Raw genomic sequence first — 22,653 nt, forward strand, 5'->3', positions numbered from 1 at the left:
ACAGAAACTGAGGCAAATTTCTGGTCTTGCTAGTGGCAACTTTGTTGCGCCCGGCCAGGCCATATCAATACCGTTAGGGGAGGGGGAAAGTCGGGTAACGAGATTGCACCCATAAATGCATAAAACCTTGATTAACCCAAAGGATCCCGCCGAACGCAGCTGCCCAAAAAGAGATCAGAAAATAGAAGGTGCATTCCACAGATCCCACGAAAAGAAAACAGCGCTGAAAATCAAAATGAAAAATAATCAATCGTTTACATTTAAATTGGTTTTTAAAAGCTGCCACCAAAATGTGTACCCATTCCTAATGTATTTCTAATATCATGAATGAAAATCGTTTGCGTCATCACCTGTACGCCTTCACTTTTTTTTTTGGTTTTCCTTACAAACCCTTTGTGGAAAACCCTTCTTTAATTTGCTCCAAACACACCCACCGAAAAAATCGAAAGGTAAAAATGTTTTGGTAGCAATTTAATTAGCCGCGGATTCGAAACCCCAAAATCGCTCGGTGATTAATTAAACCGCATGAGATGAGGAAAGTGTTGATCCTTTTGGTGCCTTTTCGGGGGTTGCAAAGGACCTATGAGGCTCAACAGCCGACCAGGGTTGCCAGGTGCATTCACCACAGAGTGGCGGCCTCTATACAGTTTCAATATTTCTTGCACTGCAGCGACATCTGTTGTTGGTGGTAATTTTTATGGGATTCTGGTTGGTAAGTGTGGAATAGTCTAATTGGTAGAAGGTAGGAAAATGTATAGGAATGTTTTAAAAGAACGGTCTGTAGAAGTGGATGTAGAAAAACCTAGACAAACTTACCATTACATTTGTTTTTATATATTTTTTTTATACCCTTGTTTTACTTTCTCTTTCGGCTTTAAGAAATACAAGCCCTGGAACAAAAATAAAAACATAGCAAGCGTTTTCCTTTCTCTCTCCAAATAGTTACATGTTTAATGCCAGTTTTCTTTTATTATCGAAGTGATACACGTCGCTCAGTAAGAAACACATATTACATAAAATAAAATATAGCAAGCGTTTCCTATTCACTCTGTAAATATCTAACATGTTTAATGCCAGTCACAACTTAGCATCGTACAGCAAAACACCTTTACGAAAAAACATGGGACCTATATATAGTATTCTTAAAAAGTAAGTAAAAGTATTTAAATGTGAACACGAACAATTCCATGAAAAGCACCATGTATCTTAGTTTTTAATGTCGGTAAAAGTTTCAAATCTACTTTTTAAAATTGGAATTCGAATCCGAACCAAATATAAAAACATAGCAAGCGCTTTCTATTCACTCTCTAAATGGTTTACTGCTTAATGCCAGTCACAACTAAACATCGTACACGCACACACCTTTAAAAAAAACATGGGATCTAACTATAGTTTGCTTAAAAAGTAAGTTAAGATTTTTGAATGTGAACACGAACAATACCATGAAAGGCACAATATATCTAAATTTAAAAAGAAACAGAAGGAAAGTCACTTCGCAAGCCAAAGTTCATACATCCGTGCGGTGTTCGGTTTACTGATACTCTCGAGTAGTCCGTAAAAGTTCTAAATTCATTAAAAAATAAATCTTTTTTATATAAAACAATACAGTTTTGAAAAAATTTAACGGATAGCAAGCCGTACAACAGTAATCGGTTCTATATCATTTACGAACATCCGTCGGTACAACTACTTAAAAATAATGCGCTTATTTTTTGTTTTTTTTAAGAGAAGGTAAATCGGATTAATTAAACGCGAATTCAACATTGACTATTAGAAAATCCTTTAAGCTTTATAATTTATAAAGAATATAGTATGCAATTTATTGAACAATTTTCTTTTGACCGAGGCATGGCTAAGCCTTTGAACATTGCACTACTCGTCTATAGATAGCTTTTATATCCATTCGTTTAGTGGAAGTCAATCATGTCAACTAATTTACTTCAACTAATTTAAATTTTATACACCTTATTAATGTTAAAGGAAGGAGGAGGCGAAAAATGATGAGCCGGTAGTCGCTACCGTACCAAAGTCCCCGTCGGGGATCAAGAAAACATCGTTCAAGCCAAGACTTAGGCGTAATTTAACGCAGCGAAAGGGACTTCTGTCCATGCCACTCCTGCGCGAGGAGAACTCGTTGGTAAGGGTGGTCTCGCCGAGACCACAACAACCGGCCAGAAGAACCAGAAGGAGGGCCGGAACCGTTTCTCCATCCATTCCCATGGAAGAGGACGAAGTGGTCTCTCCGAGAAAGGGAACTAGAAGGAAGTCCGGAACAGATTCCCCATCCATTCCCACGGAAGAGGATGAAGTGGTCTCGCCGAGAAAGGGCAGAAAGAGGGCTCCGGTGAAAAATGCAGCTCAAGAACCGTCCAGAAGAACAAGAACGAAGGCCGGAACCGATTCCCCAACCATTCCCACGGAAGAGGACGAAGTGGTCTCTCCGAGAAAGGGAACTAAAAGGAAGTCCGGAACAGATTCCCCATCCATTCCCACGGAAGAGGACGAAGTGGTCTCGCCGAAAAAGGGCAGAAAGAGGGCTCCGGTGAAAAATGCAGCTCAAGAACCGTCCAGAAGAACAAGAACGAAGGCCGGAACCGATTCCCCAACCATTCCCACGGAAGAGGACGAAGTGGTCTCTCCGAGAAAGGGAACTAAAAGGAAGTCCGGAACAGATTCCCCATCCATTCCCACGGAAGAGGACGAAGTGGTCTCGCCGAAAAAGGGCAGAAAGAGGGCTCCGGTGAAAAATGCAGCTCAAGAACCGTCCAGAAGAACAAGAACGAAGGCCGGAACAGTTTCCCCATCCATTCCCACGGAAGAGGACTCTGCACCTTTGCAGGAGGAATGCAGCGAAGTGGTCTCGCCAAAGAAACCTAGAAGGAAGTCTCATCCAAGGGATGCTCAATTCCGGCAACTGTTTAACAGAGATTTTGGCGAGTTCCAAAAGATTCTGTCCAGGATGGGACTAGAGGTGGTACCAAAGGCCAGAGCTAATCCACGACCCAAATCTGGAGGCAAACCAGTACCCAAGGCGGTACCCAAGGCCAGAGCCAATGGAGCGTCAAAGGGATCAGCCAAAGGAGCTGCGGGGGCAGGAGCAAAGGAAGAACCGAAGGTCAAGACGGGAACCCGGGCGACGATCAGGAAAAGAAAGCATAAGTGAAGGTCAAACCTATCGGCACTCGTTCATCAAGCCCCTCGAAAATTATCAGTATTTATAATGGTATGTATGGTATTTGATCAGATTTACAGTTCGTCACGAAATTAACATTCCCAGAAGCAATCGCCCAACGGAAGCATCCTTAAACCTCAATTCTTATCGTCCTATGACACAATCAATTATATATTTTATGTGCTCGATGCTCATTAACACTAATTGGAATTCAAAACACCAGCTACCGGACCAGGCAAAACGCGCTCGACCTCTGAACCCGGGAAATCGGAATTGGAATCACGTACGACCTGGACAAGTGTAAAACGTGATGGACTGGATCGGCGGTGGGCTACTGCTGCCGATATCGTAAGCGTGAAATCTGTCAGATCCGGGAGCCTCAGAGATCCAAATCTATTGTCATCACATTAATTTGACTTTTTATGGGTGTTCCTTGTTATTTTTTTCTCCTTTTTTGGCCATGTCGCCTGGATCGAAAAGCGGAAACTGTCACTTTGGCTTGTGAGAGGAGAGATTGGCCGAGATTTCTGGAATGAAAGCGAAGTGAAACCGCTGACGATGCAGTTAAATTTAAAGTTGAATCCGTAAGATGCTTTTTGCCGTTCGCACGATCATACCTAATAACGGTAATTTACACACACGCTACTTGCGATAATTGCGACGCCAAATGTGCTGACAGGCACACAGGATACGACTTCCCGATCCTCCGATCCTCCGATCCGCTGCCCCCAAAGGCCAAAAGCCGAGGAACCATGACCAAAGCCAAGCCGAGTCCGTAGTCAAAGTCGAACCGCGCATCCCGATGAACTGAGTGAGATAACAGCCAAGCTAAATCAGCAGCAAAGCGGCAAAAGCTTCGGTTATTAAACACGGCAGTCGGAATCGGACCTTCTCAGATCCAGAAGATGTACACTGGAAGGAATCTAGTGCTACAACCTCGAACCCACAAAAACGAGATCACATCCTTGTGTACAGCACTATTGGCCAGGCAATCGCTACACATAATGTTCTTAAACGAAATTAGAAATGTATTCTTAAGTTGAAGTCTTTATTTATGTATCAACAGAGCCTGCAGGAGACGCGAATTCTTGAGCATTCCAAAATTCAATAGTGATGATCCATTGGGATTTTTGCGATCCTATGTCAGCACTGTTGGCCAGGCAATCGCTACACATAATGTTCTTAAATAAAATTAAAAATGTATTAAGTTGAAGTCCTTATGTATCAATAGATCGTGCAAGAGACGCGAATTCTTGAGCATCCAAAAATTCAATAGTGACGATCCATTAGGATTATTGCAATCCTATGTCAGCACTGTTGGCCAGGCAATCGCTACACATAATGCTCTTAAATAAAATTAAAAATGTATTCCTAGTTGAAGTTTTTATTTATGTATCAATAGAGCTTGCAAGATACGCGAATTCTTGAGCATCCCTTAATTTTTTTTCTGTGCATTTCGATATCGTGGCGGTGGCGGCAATGCTTGATTGTTGTGGTAACCGAATATGCCGCTCCAAGTGCGAAAAAATGTTGTCGAGGTGTGAAAAATAACTGGCCAAGAGTGCGTACGTGGTGGGTTATGGGGGTCGGGGATCGGGGATTGGGGGTCCCTGGGCAAGCGGAAGGGTTATGGGTTCAGGTGATCGGGGTGAGGGGCTGGCGGATAGGATGTGCTCCTTCGGTTGGGCACGCATCGAAGGTGTTGAAAGCTCTGCGCTTCTAAGAAACGTTTGTCGTTGTTGCTGTTGCCTTTGCTTTTGAGATTTCGGTGGCCTGATAGCCGCCACAATATATATATTCTGATATATATATATTCCTGTGCCTGTGCACGCGCAAAAGACCCCGCTCTCCAGATGATATTTGTCGATGGTGTCGAGGTGTTAAAATTACCCCAAAGGTACATAATAATTACCTTAAATTGCAAAAACAGCGAAATAAATTTCCAAATGGTGCGAGCGGGATGGGGCGAGTGTGTGTGTGCGAAAGAGATGGGGCGAGAAGGGTTGCCGTTGCCGTTGGTAAACCGAACCTTTGGCGGTCCTTTTGTTTTTGAAGCGTGCCGCAGCGTTGCCAGACTTTGCTCTTTCAGTGGGGGGAGGGGGTCTCGAAAATCAAGAAGAAGGGCATGCAAATGGGGCGTGTGTCATCCATAAAAATTGAATGCTGTCGCCGTAATTAACGGGCGGCTAAGAGGTGCGAAAGAGACGGGCTTAGCGACGAGCGAGAGAGACGGCAAGAAAAATGACAGTCGAAGCTGTTTGGCCAGCGGCCGATCTATTTAATTAATTGCTAACAAGTTGAAAATGTTTAAATGGTTTATGGCACAGAAAAAGTGCAAAAAAAAAAGTGGAGCTGGAGAAGGCAGGGAGCAGCATCCTTGGTGGTAGCGCTTTGGGCCGTTTTTTATTTTTTGTGTTCGGACCATCAAGACAAATTGTGATGGCTTTTGTTGTTCTGCACGCTTTCTGATTCCCCCTTTCTTGTTAACCCTCTGCGGACTCGAGGGTCAGACTGTGTCCCAAGGGGGGATTTCGAAATACCGAATGGGGCAAGGAATCCTTCGAAGTGTTAATATCTAGGTGATATAGCCAAAAACGTAATAATATATTATACATACTAGGAAAGGGAAAATGTATTTCCTATTTGGGGTTTTTTTTTCAAAGTAATTTCTGATAATGTAACATTATTCTGAGCTCTCAGATATTATAATGTTTGCCACCTGGTGATTAAAGCCCGATGTGTCGACAGCTTGTAGCACACTCACATGCAAATCTCGGGTGGCTCTCGAGATCCCAATACCCAGGGAAACCAGTCCCCGGAAAATGCAAAAAAAAAAAGCCAACCCAGAAGTGGCAACATCGATGCCAACGCGACTCGGTCGTGCGAATCGCATTTATCAATGTGAAAAATGAGTTGTGAGGCGGCAATTATCATTAAAAGTAACATGACTGCCGTCAACGAGCGATGTTGTCTCCTCTGGCAGCAAAAAAAAAATAAAATAAAAACCAAGCCAGGGGAATTCGAGCTGCCTCCAGCTCCAGAGATCCCCAGAGAGATGAAAAGAAGTAGATTGATCTAACGCTAATTAATGATTAAGTGCCCCGTCGATCGGTGGAAATTATGCAAGGACCGCAACGCGGCACCCAAAACAAACATAAGAACCTACCAAAGAACCGAATGATTTTGCGGTTCCCTATATTGATGGCCGAAATCGCAGCGGGATAAGGATAAAAACAAATATACACAAGACGAGTAGCACACGCCGACCTTTCGCAGAAATCCACGAGATCCAAGATACGAGATCCTTGGGATCCGTGTTGGGATTATTTCTAATGGCTGGCGCTCTCCTGTTACAATTTCGATTTTCCTGGAAACAGAATTATGATTGTTTTGTTTGGTTATTTTTGTGTAGTATCTCTGCATCTCTCTTTCCTGATGTAATTTTTCATGTGCAGTTTTTTTCGTTACTTTCGTTCGATTCTTGCCGGTCAAGATGCAATTAATCTAAATCCAATTATAAGACAAAGCGGGTCAGGCCAAGGGCCATTAACCGAAGTCAGCATATAGTATCCGTATCTGTATCGATTCTCCTTTATTTTTGTATCGAAATCAATACGTTTAGCAGTCTTTTGTTTTGGGGCAATAGTGGGGGAGATGAACAACTACCTTTTGGAGGAGCGGATCACTTCCTTTCGCCGGCCCCCGAGGGAATGTATCGCCAAGATTCGGACTCTAAGGACGGAGGAAAACGCTGCATATCATATTACACATCCACTGCGATTCGAATCGGACTGGGGATTGGGGAAGGGTGAATCGTTTTGCTGCAGCTAACAAGATGCATGAAGTGTTTAAATTGGTGTTGAACCATATTACCCCTTGACTGGCCTCCAGGGTTGATGAAAAGAAAAGGAAAATGACCAGGAGAGTGGGGATCAAGCGGTCAAGCAGTGCTCTATGAGGAGGGAAAATGGAGGTACTTTCGGGAAATATTTGGAGGTATATCCCCTCATCAGGAACTTATGCGACACAATGGATGTAATGATGTTACAGCTAAGAACTTATCCTTCAAAGTGTAACACGTAAGTGAAAGACATCTGCTAAGTGGAACTACCTTAAACAAAATTCTATAGATCGATTTTAAGACGCAGAAGCACCTTATGTAACTAAGCCGATTGGAACCCTTATGAGCCAGTATCTCTTACCGTACTCCACACTTAATAGTACTTACCCCCCCAAAGAATTCAAAGTTCAGAACAGACCACACAGTCTAGTAATGTTTAAGAGCATATCACACCAGCGATAAGTATCTCCAAAATCGACGATTTATGCGACTTGATTCCCCCGAAAAAAATCGGATCCCGCATGATTTTCCCAGTTTGTGTGGGTGATTTCGATTCGGCCTTCGGCAGCCCCAAAAAGGATTATTAAAGGACAATGGTGTTAAATATGAAAAATTGATAGACTTCCAGGATAAAGTCAATGAAATTTACGACTTACTCAACGGAGGAGCACGGCACTGACATCTCTCTTTTCCTGGCATTATAAAGATATCTCCCCCATGACGCGGCACTTTTTTCCCGATCCTGCGGTCATTAATAGCCCTTGGTATTTGTTACTTTTTTTTATTATTATTTCTCCATTTGCTTTATCTACTGCAAGGCATCGGGAGTCGGGGGAGGGCTCAAAAAAGGACGAGGCAAGGATAAGAGCAGTCCTCTTGTAGTTTTAATAATTTCATATTTTTTTCTCGGGTCCTTGTGTTTTGTGTTTGGTCATCGCAGTTTGTGGAAAATTACACCACCAGCCAGCGTATATCGTTACCCTAGAATCTCTCTGGAGGGCTATGATATTCCCCGCCCCTCCAAGGTTCTTTGTCTTTTCTGAGCCTCAGATCCCAAAGTGCTGGAACGTGTCGCTGTCTTTAATTGCCATTTATGCGGCCTAATGATCGACGTTCATAATAGCCAAAGATCCAGGCTCGTTCTTAAGTAAGTTGTGGGGGTAATAAATAGAGCAGATAAGGTGGAATTTATAATTAAGATATGAAACAAAATAAATTTTAGTATGCCATGAGCCAATTAGATATTTTACTGGTAATGTTTTATTTGCTGTGCTTTCTTATAAGCTCAACGAGGCCTGAAAAATCGGTCATCGGAAGCATAAACTCTTTCCTTTTCTCCGCATTAATTGGTCTCGGTCCTAAGAGGAGGATGCTTTCTCCCCGAGATCTTTTGTGCCCATAGCCATCGATTCCTGATCCGTGGGCTCGAGCTATTTGCGTGCTCGCCGGCTATTTAAATGCCATCCACGATCTCCTTTCAGTGGACACGCGTGGCTGTCATGCGATCCCAGGCCAATTAGCCGATCCACAATCCACAGAGCAACCGAACCCCCAGCCAATTTAATAAGAGAAGGCAGAAAATTTGTGCCAAAGTGTTGATAACTTCATTTCAGCCAACCGAAGGGCTGGGCTAGTTAAAAAAAAAAAAAAAACGAAAGGGCTTTAAAAAAGTATATATATTGAGTGGACCCCACAGGAAATGCGCTAAACACATTTTAATTATACACAATAGAGCTGATTAAAATGCAATTTGCAATCAGAGGAGGGGGATTTTCAATTGTTGCACGGATGGCTGGGATTGGGATCGGGATCTTGGATGAATCTTTTTTTTATTCGCTGGGAGCTGCAGGAGCAGCAGCTGACTCTTGGGTAAATAAAGTCATTAAAATGGGATCAAAATTATGGTGCAATTACGTTTTTGGGTGGCCAGAAGTCCAGCGAATTGGGGCGATTTCAATTACCTTTTGATCATGGCCATTAGCCAGAAATAAAAGGATCGCCTGCGAATAAAATAATCTGTGGAAATCTGAGATCTCTACAGCAGGGCACATGCCAAGGAATTCATTGTTTTGATGAAAAACAGTTGAAAATTTGCCACGGCCATGAGAATAACAAAAACTAACTGAATCTAGAAGATACGGTAGCTGGCTAAAAATCCTCGGTTGGCTACTGTGCAAAGCGAATCTTTGAAGCTGGACAGCTGGCCGAAAAGTAAGTGCACCTCACAGATGTTTGTTTTCAAACCGATGTTGACCTTGCGACCAGAACTAAATTGCTGGCCATGGATTTCATGGCTAGTCCAAATATTGACACAAATGTGAAATTAATTTCACTACAGTTGAGCCGGAATCCGTTTCGCCCAGTGGGAGATGTTCTCGAGGTCGAAACTACTGCCACTGTCTCCTCATTCGATGCTCATTCGATTCTACTGATTTTATTTTCATTTACCACTGCATTTTGTACTCGCCCCACTTCAAAAAGCAAAAAAAAAACCAAACCCCAACTTCAATGGGTATTTATGAATGAAAATTTCGCACGCTTTCAGGCAGCGAAAAAGTGAAGACTGGATCCAGATCCAAAGAGTTGGAGATGGGGGGCAGACACGCGAGTCTGGGCTTCGGAAGACTGAAGACTCTGAAGACTGGAAGACTGAGGCTGCACCTGATAATTGACAAAACCTGCCAGTTTTGTGGGCTTTTTTCCGTCTCTTGTTTTCCTTTTTGGGGCCCTTGGAACGGGAAGTGGGCAAGACAGCGACATCAACTGCAAAAAACAGGAAAGGAAGTGGGTATCTTAGCGAAAAGCGAATGGGGGATACTCTGAAATTGACTTTGTTTATAAAACCTTCTCAATTTTATTTGTTTATGCTGTTTAAATAATACAACATGAAGTTATGCAAAATTATGCTAGTCAAGTAAAATGGAAAAGGTATTGCTAATATATTTTCCAAGTGTTTCAAATAAATTTAGTGATTTGAGATAGTTTTTAAAATAAAATATTAAAATATTCCTACAACAAATGTATAATATTAATTTAATAAATTTCCAAAGAATGGCAATTAAATAAATATTTTTAAATTTTAGTATTCACTAAATTATTATATTTCAAATTTGTTTAAAAATGGTATAGGGCTGAATAAATGCCTTCACTCTTGGCCAACTAAATCCCAAAGCAAACAAACTCCTAGACAGAGTGCATCCCAGAAAAAGAGCCACCGATCTTGGCCAGAATCCTGAGAGTTTCTCAGCGCAAGCGCCTGCATTTCATTTGTGCAAATGATTCAATATTGAGGTTTTTAGAGGCTGCGGTCGCCTGGCGATGATTGCCTGTAAGGAAAACACAAACAACACAGAAAAGAGAAGTATTTATGAGAAGGGGTTTGGTTTTTCGGGGAACTGGCGCACATTTGTTTATCCAGTGCCATCTCTTCTCGGCCAACATGTGTATCTATGTATCTAAATATTTGATGAGTGAAAGGATCATCTCTATGATGGCATCAAAGGATCGCAGCCTTTTGCACGGCTATCTATCACAACAAATATGCATATCAAGTGGTCTTTTATTTTGTGTTTGGTCATGGCGCAATCCTTTCTTTTCAACTCCCCGATAAACTCTTGAACTCTTTTGGCGTTGGCTTTGGATTTGGTTTTGGTTTGTGTTCGCGTTTCGGTTTCGGGACTTCTTTGTACGCGTGGCTTATGTGGAGATGCCGCAGCATCCTGCGCCAACGGGTAATTACAGATCATGATTTATGGCCAGCTGACCCGGCCCCACCAAAATAATACAACAAAAAGCCAAAAAAAGGCCACAAAACCATCGATCGATCAGTTCAGCTCTGTCCGCCCATTTTGGCCCCTTTGGGCAACTAAAAAACTCCACTGCAGATGCGTCTCTCTTCGGCTTTGCTGGGCTTTTTCGCATTTTATGCAAATAAAACCAACGGCAGTGCAAAATCAAGCGATGTGTTTGACAAAAGTCGAGAATCTCGAGCAGCAACGCCACCGCAGAGATTGATGGACCAAAAGGCCAGGGGACTTCAAAACTATTTGCCGCTTCTACACACACAAAGAAAAGGGGAGTTAAAATGAGAGTCAATCACATATTTTGGAAAGTTCAAAAATATATATATTTTTGATAAAAGATCTAAGAACGAACAAGCCATTGGAGGTTAATGGTTAAAATGGAAATCAGTTTCTAAATTTATATCCTTGACGGTTTTATTAACCTAGTACATATATGGCTAAAATAGATATTTCTTTAAAAGAAGGTTTTTGAAACCTTATAAAAATGCCTTTTACCAAATATACAATTTTAGATTTCCGGGAATTTTCTCTGGGCATCTATAGTTTTTCAGTATTTAATTCAGTTTATTTTCTGTGTATCAAACTAATTGTTTGGTGTTTATGGGCAAAGTCCATATAATCCATCAAAAAACATCTCAGACGTTTCGCTCTACGTGTTGCGGAATTTGAATGCGAGATCTGTGTGCAAATTTCTTTATTTTTTGTATCGTGTAATTTGCAGGGCGAGGGGCACGTGTGACTTGGTCAAAGATTGGGTTGTCATCGTTGTCGGGGCTGAGTTTGAATTTTGGCCCGAAATCCTTTCAAGTGGTTGGCAATTAGGTTTCGGGAACTATTTCTCTAGTGCAAACTGGAACACGCCCAGTGGCAAACTGTTGTGTGTTTATGCAGCACGCTCTAATGGGATTATTTCTAGACTATTTCTGGGATAATCGCAGCCTCAAGAACGTAATTGGGATGCAAGACCACCAGCGTCAGTGAAAAAACTGAATAAACAAAAATGTTTTGCTGGTGGAAGGTGTTTTTGAGGGAGGAACTGCTCAGAAGGTGGTCATACTTAATATTGGATTACAGCAAACTTAAGGTTTTTGTTCTACTTGAGAAAAACCAAATGATTTTGGTCTTACCAAAGGTAAGAGATAAAAGTGGGATACATTCGCAATTTGAAACTATATATCAACTGTATTTACTTAATAAATAAGGGGAAAACAAAATCATAAGAAATTCGTAATTTCTTATCAACACAAATATTCAGTACTTTTGGAAAGACCTCAGGAAGAAGGAATAACCCAGTAACATGTCGTAAAAATTATTATGCTGATCCTGGATTTTCATTTGCAAATAAGCCTGCTAAACTCGAACCCAAATCGGCGACAAGGTGCAGAAAAAAGGGAAGGGTTAATTTTCAGCGATTTACCAATTGTCCAGGCGCCTCGAGCGCCTATTAGGCCCCTTTTTGGGCTCAGGTAATCCCCTTTCCACCCGGCAGGTGGAATTTTAGGCCCTCTGGGCGGACAGGTCAGCGAAGAATAAAAGTCAGGGTCACGTAGTAAGGGTCATAAAAGCAAAATCCCAAAAACTAGCGAAATGCAGACTTTAGGAATTTCCCGGCCATCATGAAACCGTTTTGAATGATCGGAATGTAGGGGAACGAGAAGTCTCGCGGAACGCGGATCATCATCATGGGAAGGGACTCTCCGCCGAGGCGCCTACCTAAATCCGCCGAACCCGGGAATCCAAGGGCCGGGGACAGAGTTATCACATTTGGTATGTAACTACATTTATCACAACCTAATATGACAACTCAAATAACTTTTGCCTGGTGGACTCGCGAGTCGCTGCCTTGATTTCTTCTGGATGGCCGGCCTGTCACATTTGGCTTCGCTAATTGGAACATATTTCTCCCCTTTCGGCTCCCCAGATGATGAACGTTGCGCGTTTGCTTCGCGATTTATGCATCCTCTCCCCGAAAAATAAAGATATCAGGCGGGGAGCCTTTATCATCTCGTGTCCAATAGTTTAGAAGGGATTATTCTAGAAAGGCCTTGTTTAATGTTTTATTTTATAGTAAATGTAATATATAATTTTTCAAGAGAACTTATAAATTGCGATTAGTGTTTTAGTTACCTAATACATTTTTTTCTAATTTAAAAAAAGTTATTATCCCTTAACTATATTTCTTTTAAAATCCTAGTGACTTTTAAAAATAATCCCTCACTTGCCAAATAGTTTAGGCTCAAGTTGAGATATACATATATTTTTGGGGAAAAGGGCAGTGTGTGGGCGATTTTAACCCGAGGGTCCTGCATCAATAATTCATAACGCTAATTAATAACGCCCCAGTTCAAATGCGTTGCGTGCGCCGCGAGATGAAAGGCCGAAATGCCGACATAACAGGATAATGAACCCCAAAAACTTTGGGCCTTATTGAAATTCAAATAAATCGGTAACGCTGAACGATGCCTGCAACGCTGTGCTGTTTTGATTACCTTGTTCTGTTCGATGTCCTAACTTTTGTGGTATAATACCAATCTGGAGAGGTTGGGGAATTTAAGGATATAATTCTTATATATAATTTAGAAAAGTATTAATATAAATCTTCATAAAAGTACAAGCTAAATAATTCCATTTGGTTTATTTTATATCTGAAATTGTAAAATTAGATCAGAAACAAAAAATATTTGCTATTATTTAATTAATATACATATTTATTTGTTGACTCTTATCAATATTTTTATTAACAAACATTTATAGATCTTGGAAATCACGTGTTTCTTTGTAGACACCAATAGGCTTACAATTAGTTCACTTACTATATATTGATGTTAGGGTACATAATATATCGTTCTTTCCTTTCCCAAATTCTTCGTTGTATTATTTAGTTTGGGTTTCCTTGTTGGTTGTTCTCCTCTTTATTTTACTTTATTTTTTTGGTGGATATCGGGGCGTTTGCATCGCGCCTAAGGTGTAAAAATAAATGTTTCAAGTAACAACTTCTTAAAGAGCTGAATTATGAGCTAAGCTGCGACTGAAAACTGCGACTCCAGCCATCAATCTGCGGTCCTGAGTCCTCGAAACCTTGGACGAGCCTATAATTTGGTCAAATATCTGGGGCCTGATTGATGCAGGCGGCTGGTTTTTTATGTGCCACAATGTTGCTGGCGTGGCGCGTCGAGAAATCTATTAAACAGCAGTTTTAATTCAGACCCAAAAAAAAAAAACAAACGAAAACAGAAAACCGAAAGCAGCTGGAAAAAAAAACGTTGCTTCTCTCTTTTGGTTCTAGGGGAAAGGTGAAAGTTCTTCCGGCGCTGAGGAGCGTTAAGCCTTGCCTACAGTGTTCAAAAAGAGAAAATCCAGACTATGGTATCCCAGGACCCATTTCCATGATCCGAAACAATTGCATTGAGTTGTCAAGTGTCAGCGTTGACATTGAAAGAAAGGATCCCCGGTCCACGGTCCCTTTTCACTTCCTTGTGGAGCATCCAGCGATCCCAAGGACAATGCGATCCTTTGTCCGCGATGCCCTTTAATGTGTCAAAATATAGTCTATGGACGCACTCTCCCAGGCGTTTGTTTTTCTAATGCAAAGTGATTTATTGTCTGGCCAGCAGAAGAGGTTTTATTCCAACGATCTGACATCTTGGTGCGTGGGAGCGAAGGATTTTGTTATTGTGCGGAGAAGGGCTTTTGCTTTTTCCAGAAATGGAAAGTGCTGCAGAGAACTATATTATAAAGCCATCAATTTGTAGGCAAAACACTCGAAACAAAGGTTAAGCGGTTGAGATGCCAAGAGGAAGGTCTCAGAAGGAAAATGGAAATTATAGCACATGACAGGACTGCAAGAAAATGCTTTATAAATATATAAACTACATTTTATAGATTTAAATGCAAGTTTTGTTCAATTTTATTACGAGATCAACAAGGTACGGCCAAAACACTGAAATTATTTGGATTTAAAACAATTTTGGCAAAAAATCGATATTTTTCGTTATCCTTTTTTGATGTAACTTGGCCAAAACTGGACCGATATCTAAAAGGCGCACTGTTATGGACTGCTAACAAGCTAGAAAATTGATCGCAGTCATTTTCCGGCTGATTCTAAGAACTAAAAATTTTTGAAATTTTTCACTTATTTTGAAAGGGGTAACTCACAATTTTTTGCGAAAATTGGTCAACTTAAAAATTTTTTAGGTGTAAATACGAATCGATTGGGAATTTTATTACGAGCTCAGCAAGGTATGGCATTCCATTTGGAGACTATTACTTTTATTGTTTCGGCCAAAATACCGATATTTTTTAGGCGGAAAATAAGGATCTTAGTTTTTGGCAAAAAATCGATATTTTTCGTAATCCTTTTTTGATGTAACTTGGCCAAAACTGGACCGTTATCAAAAAGGGGCAGTGTTATGGAAAGCTTACAAGCTAGAAAATTAATCGCAGTCATTTTCCGGCTGATTCTAAGAACTAAAAATTTTCCACATTATTCACTTTTTAGCAAAAACAACATTTTCTAGGATTAAATGTCAACTAATTAAAAATTTGATTACGAGCTGAACAAGGTATGGCATGCCATTTTTGGATCATTACTTTTGATGTTTCAAAATTACTGACATTGCGTTTTCAATTTGAATACTCGTGTTGATGGTTTAATGGTCCTTTCTTTCGGGAAACCCCCAACCTTGACCTTCACCACAGCTCTAGCTATTTCTGCATTAGAATGAAGTGTTCCAAGGTCTGGCCCCGCCCATTTCCGCTTCTGAATTCAGAATTCAATTGAATTAGCATATAGCAGAAATGTTTGCGCTCAGTCAATTGCGATAAGGTTTGCCGACGCAACTCCCTCAACTTTTCAACGTGTAGCACGTGTCATTTGACGGATACCACAATATATAAATATTATATATATGTCTGGCTGATCGTACCTGCGGCAATTTGAATTTCCCCCGGGCTACCTGAGCAATAAGCGAAAGGGCTTTGAGACCAGAGTTCGACTGATCCGGGCTTAGCACTATTTTGGATTAGTATTAACGCTTTACGAGGAGGCCTCTTCAAGGGGATCATATAAAACCGATGCCCCGGCGATCTTCATTAGCGGTCGTATAACAACATCGACAGCCCGCACATCCTGTCTTCATTTTCTCCGCATAATGCCACCTTATGGATCCCAGCAAATTGCAATTAAAGTGCAAGTGCTACCCGCATATGTTACCAACTTGATTATAAGCGGGCTCCCCTCCTCAGAAAGCAAAAAACAAAACATGATTCTTGTAATTCTTATGATTTTTCGTTTTATTTCTTCGTCCAACAACTAATTAACATATAATTGTATTTGCAAAAAAGTGTTGTCTTCGTTTTTATGCTATAATTATTTTATAAATATATATTTGATACTGGTCTCTTGGTTCTTAAGTTATACAAAAAAAAAATTGTGCTTAAAGTAGGAAAAAAAATTGTGTCGGTGTGTGTGGTTTTTCGCATGAGTGTTATTTACAATTTGAGGCACTTGGTTCAACTCAACATTGACTAGAAGAGAACAGGATGTGTGGTGGGATGTGGATTTTGGCAGGATCTTCAGAGCAGGATCAGGATTCACTGCTCCTGCCACAGAGAAATGTAGTCCAAAATCTCCTCATCGTCGGGCGTGCAGTCCTCCTCGTCCAGTTGAAAGTGTTCGTAGGGCTCGAACTTCAGCTGGAGCTGCGAGTGGGTGTGTCCCTCGGCATCGAGGTGATCCAGGTGATCCAAGTGATTGGATAGCTGCTGGGGAGCTGCCTCGTAGGTGCCGGAATCGAAGGACATGCTGGAGTTGAAGGAGGAGGTGGGCGAGTGGCAGGTTTGCTGGTTGTTGGCGGTGATGACTGCTCCTCCAGATGCGGCTCCATTTCCACCTGGCAGGGATGTGGCCACCAGATTGCTGTTCAGTGAGATGGCCGTCAGTGGCTGGTGATTGAACTGTTGCCTCTGCAACTGCTGCTGCTGCTGGAGAGGATTGTGGCCGGCAGTAGTCGTGGTGCTCTGATAGTAGTTAGTGTGCCCCGAGGAGCTGCAAGTACTGCTGCTGGAACTGTGACTGCTGGACTCGTCGTCCAAACAGAGTTGCAGCTGGGTGACGGCATTGCTGGCCACTGAATTACCACTGGGTCCTCCATTCAGATCATCCACCAGATCCTGAAGCCGCCGGATATATTCGACGGCAATGCGCAAAGTGTCCACCTTGGAGATCTTTTTGTGGGGTCCTCGACCACCGCCCTTGGTCAGATCCGAGATGATCGACTGCGGTATATGTTGGCGCAGTCTGGCGAAGCTGTTGTTCACCTGCTTCACACGATTCCGCTCCCGAGCATTGCGCCGCTGCACCGACTGGGATTGGTCCACATTGTAGGGAGCCGGCGAGGAGCCAGGCGATATGGATGATACCGAATCGGAGGAGGATCTGGCCAGAGCCATGCCCCTGGGCGTATACTTGCGGGTCTTGATGGCCATGCCACCGGCACCAGGCTGATTCTGATTGCCAACGGGATGCGATGATGGACTGGGAGCCGGCATTATGTGCTGGTAGCGAAATATCTTCGTGGCCGTGTTGATGGTGGTGGGGAATAGGTCGTGGCTCGTGGTCAGCACACTCGATGACATGGCTATGCTTTTCGTTGGATTACTATTATTTTGCTCATAAACACACACTCAGTTTCGGATCGCTTATTTTTGTCCTCCTTTAGTTTTCCCAGAGCAGTACGATCAACAGAAAAAAATATGATATAGTGAGGTGAGGAGAAGGCTTGAACTTGATCGTTTGACACCTTGCACAAGAATGAGTCCCTTCGTCCTAAACCCTCACGTTATGTACCCTTCAAGCTGGAGAGTTTGCGAGCCGAGGTGCTCAAAAAGCCAGGCAGAGAAACCGGCGAGAGAATCGGAGCAAAATGCGAGACAGAGAGACGGAGCGCGAGAGAGAATGAGCTACCTACCTGTCCAGGTAGGCAAAAGTGAGCTGAGAAGTGAGTGAGCCACAGGTAGCCTCGGTGGCCTCTCTCTGTCTTTCTCTCAGGTACACTCAAGTATCAAAAGAGTCCCCCAGGAAAACTGTTCCCAACCCAATCACTCGAAGAATCACTCGAATTTCCACTCAAATTTAAAAACTCAAGCTATTGGGGGAAATAAAATAAAAACGATCAACTGCATTGCTGAGTGTTCTTTTCGCTGCGGCACGCCAGCAATTTGATTTCCGTGTTAATTAACTTAGCAAAAGTCGCGATCGCCAATTTCATGTGCAGCTCACGCACGCCCCTATTCATTAGCGCCGGACGGATCCAAGAGATCCCAGATCCATCCAGGAGATCCCGAACCGCTCCGCCTTATTAGCCATGCAGAGTCAGGCCTGCGAAGGTGTTCGAACAATTTCACATATTCCTCTAATTAAATGATCAAAAGGATCACGGCTTTTTCACCCAAAACACGCCACAGAACGGGGACTTTCGAGATGTGGCAAACGTTTTGGATGGCGGGTTACAGTAAGGACTGGGTTCCTAAGTTTAGAAGATTTTACGAAAAACCTACTTACCATTTTTAGGATAAATTTAAAACTAAAATTTTAATATATGTTTATAAAATATACAAAAATATACTTTAAGTAAGCGTAGTTCTAATAGGTTTTACCATTAAAATAATATTATATCTTATAATATTACCATTATATTATAATTCTACTATAATATTTTAATTTTTCTAATGTAATTTACTTAGAGAGTTTACTTAGAGAAAGTTGTATTATAAGGATAGTAACCTACAACATCTTCTTTAGCCCTTTTAGCATAGACCCCCCATGGATATCCGGAAATTGCCACTTCCGAGTGACCACTGTATCGATGCACTGGTCATCATCAGCCACTGACGATCGTGCTAAACGCCGACTGAGAATTGCAACTTCCGTTCCGTTCACAAAAGTCGCTTCATTTTGTCACGATCATCAATCGATGAGTGAAAAACAGTGAAAAAGAGGGAGAATCGGCGGCCAGGTGTAAGTTATATTTTTATTGTCCTCAACTCGTTCCCTTTGTTTGCCTCAGCCAGCATTTTCCTTTTGCCAAAATCATCGGCAGTGGCACTTCTCCATTTCCATTTGCCAAATCCCAGATCGGGGATCACAGAACCCGAATTCAAAATCAAAATCAAAAACCGAAACCAAATCCAAAGCGAAAACCGAAACCGTATAGCCAAAAACCTTTTCAACCATGACCAGCAAACGGCGCTTCTCTGTGTACTTTCTATATATATTTTGGGCACATATATCCTTTGACAATTTCCATTACCTTTTTTGCATGCTGCACTTTGTTTGGAATCTCCACTCTTTCTCTTTATTTTTTTTTGCATTGTAATGCCCGGGATCGGTAGTTGGTTTCCATTATTTTGGCATCATTAACACGTTCATTGTTCCCGAGTGTCGCAGAATTTTTGGCAAACCAACTTTCTATTCAAATTTTCGCATTCGCCCGGTTTCCATTGTGGCATTTTGATAAATGATACGAGAAAAACCAGGAGAAATGCTGGTGAAATGCCCAGAATAGGGTTGAAGTCCTGCGTCCTTTGTGGACTGGATGATCTATTGTGTCTGCGGATATCTGAAAGACTGAAGTCTGAAGTGGAATGCATTTGCGCAATGATTGATAGTTTTGATTTTCTGAAGTGGCAGTACCAGGATCGGCAAGATCGTGTGTTTTTCCCTTTGTTTCAGCACCTTTGATCGGTCAAAAGTCAAATCCCGGCGAAATCCAATGCGCTCACATGTATGTAAATCTCACTCGTGCCAGTTGATCTTTAGCCCCGATCATTGTCCAGCGATCTTATCGGATTCTACCTGATTTTCTGTAATCTTTTCTGTCTGACTAGTCTGCAGATCTGGCCAGGATAATGATCAAAAGTAAAGTCAGATCATCATACGTTTGAGAAGCCACTTGGCTTTTGTGATCTTATGCAGAGGAAGATATTATATCTGAGGTTGGTAATCTTAAGAAGGAAACTATATCTAGCTGATCATACATTCTTAGAGTCTGAGTCTTATATCATAATACATAAAGTTAAATATTGATGTTTTAAGTAATTTTGTTATTGGGTTTTAGATAATGATACTTTTTTACTATATAAGCAATGATTAGATTATGCTGAAAATCATCATTAATGTTGCACAATTCTTAGACTATTAAAAAAATAGACCCACAGAAAATACAGGAATTTTGTATATTTTGAATGACATTTCCAAAGATATTCCGAGGGGATTTTTTGAAGTTCAGTCAGATCTGAATGTTTTCAAGTTGTAATCCTGTGGTAATTCTCCCGAAAAACAACCCGAATGTGATAACCTGTAAACTTGGCGTTGTCCCGACGACCGGTAAACAACTTTTTCGGGCCACTTTATTTGTTTATATCCTTTTTCGGCCGGACTTGCAACGCTTGGAAGATTTAAATGCGTAATTACTTTGATATGAGGCATAGTTCCGGGCCGCGAAAACGGGAAACGGAAAGGACTCGAAGGTGCGAGCGAGATGGAGAGCAGGGCGCGTGCGTTAATTGCGTGTGAGCAGGACGGGGCGATACAGGATATATGCACTACACTGCATACTATATATATATATCCTGATCGAAGGGGCGACGCGTGCGTTTTTCCAACGAAACTTGAAATGCAAAAATGAATGTTGAATGTTAATTGAAACGAGTTCCCGTTGCCAGGACCTGCAGAAGAGAGCAGGAGATCGACAGGAAAAGTGAGAAAGAGACAGCGTCAGGGATATATAGACTCTCCACGTGCCGAGTTCGTTTTCCACTCTAAAAAATTATTTACCATAAATTTGATCATTTTATCTTCTTACTAAGTGGCTTTTGAAACTTTTCTAGAAGAAAGTGTCATGGTACATTTGTTAACTTTGAATATATAGGATTTGTTAAAGCATTTGTAAAAGTATATGAAGTATATAAACGAATTTTCTAAATACATTTTAAATGTTCCCACTACTTAACATATATTTCTATATATCACAGAGGTTCTTTGTAAAATGTTCGGTTTCCAAGTAGTACCACTTTTCGAGTAGTGCAGCCAGCGGGTCGTAGCTGTTGCTCTCTCCCCAACTTTTGGCTCAGTCATTTTCGTAGTTAATATTTTAATTAAATGCAGGAGCAGGCGCAGGACTCGCTCCCTCCGTTCCCCTAAAACTCCCCTGGATTTCTGGGCTATGGCGACGCGTGGCAGGTGTATTTAAGCGAACGAATTGGGATCGCGAAGGGAAAAACACTGGGGAATGGGGAAGGTGGATGGTAAGTTGGTGGATGGGGAAGCACACGGGCTTAGACAACCGACCGACTTCACTACCTCGATTTCTACCTTTCTTTCTCCGCTGCAGCTGAAAAATAAACGAACGCAGCACACCACACAAATAAAATGGAAACACACGCTCATTTGCTAGGGGTTGCTGCTCTTGCTTCTTTTGCCCCGAGATGCATTTCCAGTATCTTCGGTATCGACGCCACAAAATAGGGGAGCCACAGCCACAGTCACAGTCAAAGTCAAAGTCACTGCCAGAAGATACAAAAGGCCGACGTGGATAAAGATACTAAGATACAGATACCAAAATGCGAACGGCGCATTGAACTTTGCACGGCCCAAAAGTTCAGCCCCAGTTCGTCATGCCAAATCAAACAAAAGGGGATCGGATCGGATCGGATCGAGGGGCTTTCAGATTTAGCTTCCCTTTTTTGTGGGCCCGCCTTTTGGGGTCTGAGGGTAGTTTGACTTGGCCATAACGCTTGTTCAAAGAAAACGCAATAGTAACACGCCTTGATTTTGCAGCTGTTTTGGGGTAGAGCCACTCCCAAGTGTCGGTTATAAACTAAACACTGTATACAACCTATACATTATTAGGAATTTTAAAATACCAGATCATAATAAACTTTAATAAGATATTGCTTATTTATGTATTATGTATTTTTTAAACAATATTAATATTATCTTTATATTGTTCTTCTAATATATAAACTGCGTCGCATAGCTGGTTCATATCTAACTGATCTTAAGTGGAAAAGTTAAATCAGTTTGGTGGTTCTTTCAAATGGAACCCGAGATTTTCAGGGCATTCCAAGTTCGAATTTCAAAGGCTTGCCTTTGTTTTTCTTAGGGGTTTGCTTTATGAGTAGTCGCGGGCCAAAGGAGCCAAGTTAAGACTTTTGAGATCCAGACGAGGTTCGATAGACGGACGGCTGATAACTATCATTACTCGCAGAGGAGTGTGCTCTGTCCAAGTGGACTCGAATATATATGTATATATATACCTCGCTCTGCCAGTCTCGTCTTTCTGCGGTCTCGAGCTGGATGATCATTGGACCCTGGGATAATGATGATCATGATCACAACAACACGATCCGGAGGGAAGGAGAGGGAGCTAAGCAAAAAGGCAGTAGCACGCACCATTAGATGCGGTCAACATGGAAACATCTGCTCTTCTGTGTACTCTGTTTTGGGGTCAAAAACAATAAATGAGCGATAGAGACGGGTACTACTAAGAAACAAGAGGGAGATGGTAAAAGTAAAGTGGCGTGCGCCATTTTTTTTTGGTCGAAATGAAAAGTGTTTTGGCGCTCTACGATTATATCTGGTGCGGTTCCACACACAGATCCCAGGTCCCCACAGCATAACATATCCCCATGCAAATGAAGCCATTTGGATGGCATATTTATGGCCTACACAGTTGTGCCTCATTAAATTTTAATCAATTTTTTGTGCTCCGCTTCCACGGATCGCGGACCGTAAATCGCAGTTTAGTTCGGGATTAGTGCATATAACGTTTAATTTA

General features: G+C 41.8%; 2 protein-coding genes across 6 annotated transcripts; one reads left to right on the top strand and one right to left on the bottom strand.

Moving 5' to 3' along the window:
* The first annotated feature begins 990 nt into the window (after nucleotides 1-990).
* Nucleotides 991-4,397, top strand: LOC119556803 (hepatoma-derived growth factor-related protein 2-like). Of its 5 annotated transcripts, XM_037869243.1 has the most exons (4): nucleotides 991-1,149; nucleotides 1,981-3,223; nucleotides 3,278-3,756; nucleotides 3,852-4,397. In XM_037869243.1, the coding sequence occupies exons 1-2, from the start codon at nucleotides 1,064-1,066 to the stop codon at nucleotides 3,161-3,163; spliced, it is 1,269 nt and encodes a 422-aa protein (XP_037725171.1). In that variant the 5' UTR covers nucleotides 991-1,063; the 3' UTR covers nucleotides 3,164-3,223; nucleotides 3,278-3,756; nucleotides 3,852-4,397. The 5 variants fall into 5 exon arrangements, with proteins under 5 accessions (XP_037725171.1, XP_037725172.1, XP_037725173.1 ...); XM_037869244.1 differs by having other exon boundaries at nucleotides 3,281-4,397; XM_037869245.1 differs by having other exon boundaries at nucleotides 3,396-4,397.
* A 12,011-nt stretch (nucleotides 4,398-16,408) lies between these two features.
* On the bottom strand, nucleotides 16,409-17,479 carry LOC119557559 (achaete-scute complex protein T4). The gene has a single exon (XM_037870345.1). The coding sequence runs from the start codon at nucleotides 17,450-17,452 to the stop codon at nucleotides 16,409-16,411; it is 1,044 nt and encodes a 347-aa protein (XP_037726273.1). The 5' UTR covers nucleotides 17,453-17,479.
* Between the last annotated feature and the right edge of the window lie 5,174 nt (nucleotides 17,480-22,653).

This window comes from Drosophila subpulchrella, chromosome X (assembly GCF_014743375.2).
Source record: "Drosophila subpulchrella strain 33 F10 #4 breed RU33 chromosome X, RU_Dsub_v1.1 Primary Assembly, whole genome shotgun sequence".
Taxonomy (NCBI): Eukaryota; Metazoa; Arthropoda; class Insecta; order Diptera; family Drosophilidae; genus Drosophila; species Drosophila subpulchrella.

What these genes read in the sequence shown, in the direction of transcription:
- LOC119557559 (XM_037870345.1), bottom strand. Translation starts at nt 17,452, where the DNA reads ATGTCATCGAGTGTGCTGACCACGAGCCACGACCTATTCCCCACCACC.
- LOC119556803 (XM_037869243.1), top strand. Translation starts at nt 1,064, where the DNA reads ATGTTTAATGCCAGTCACAACTTAGCATCGTACAGCAAAACACCTTTA. An exon ending in ATATATAGTATTCTTAAAAA is followed by an intron (nt 1,150 to 1,980) that starts GTAAGTAAAAGT and finishes TTAATGTTAAAG; the next exon opens with GAAGGAGGAGGCGAAAAATG.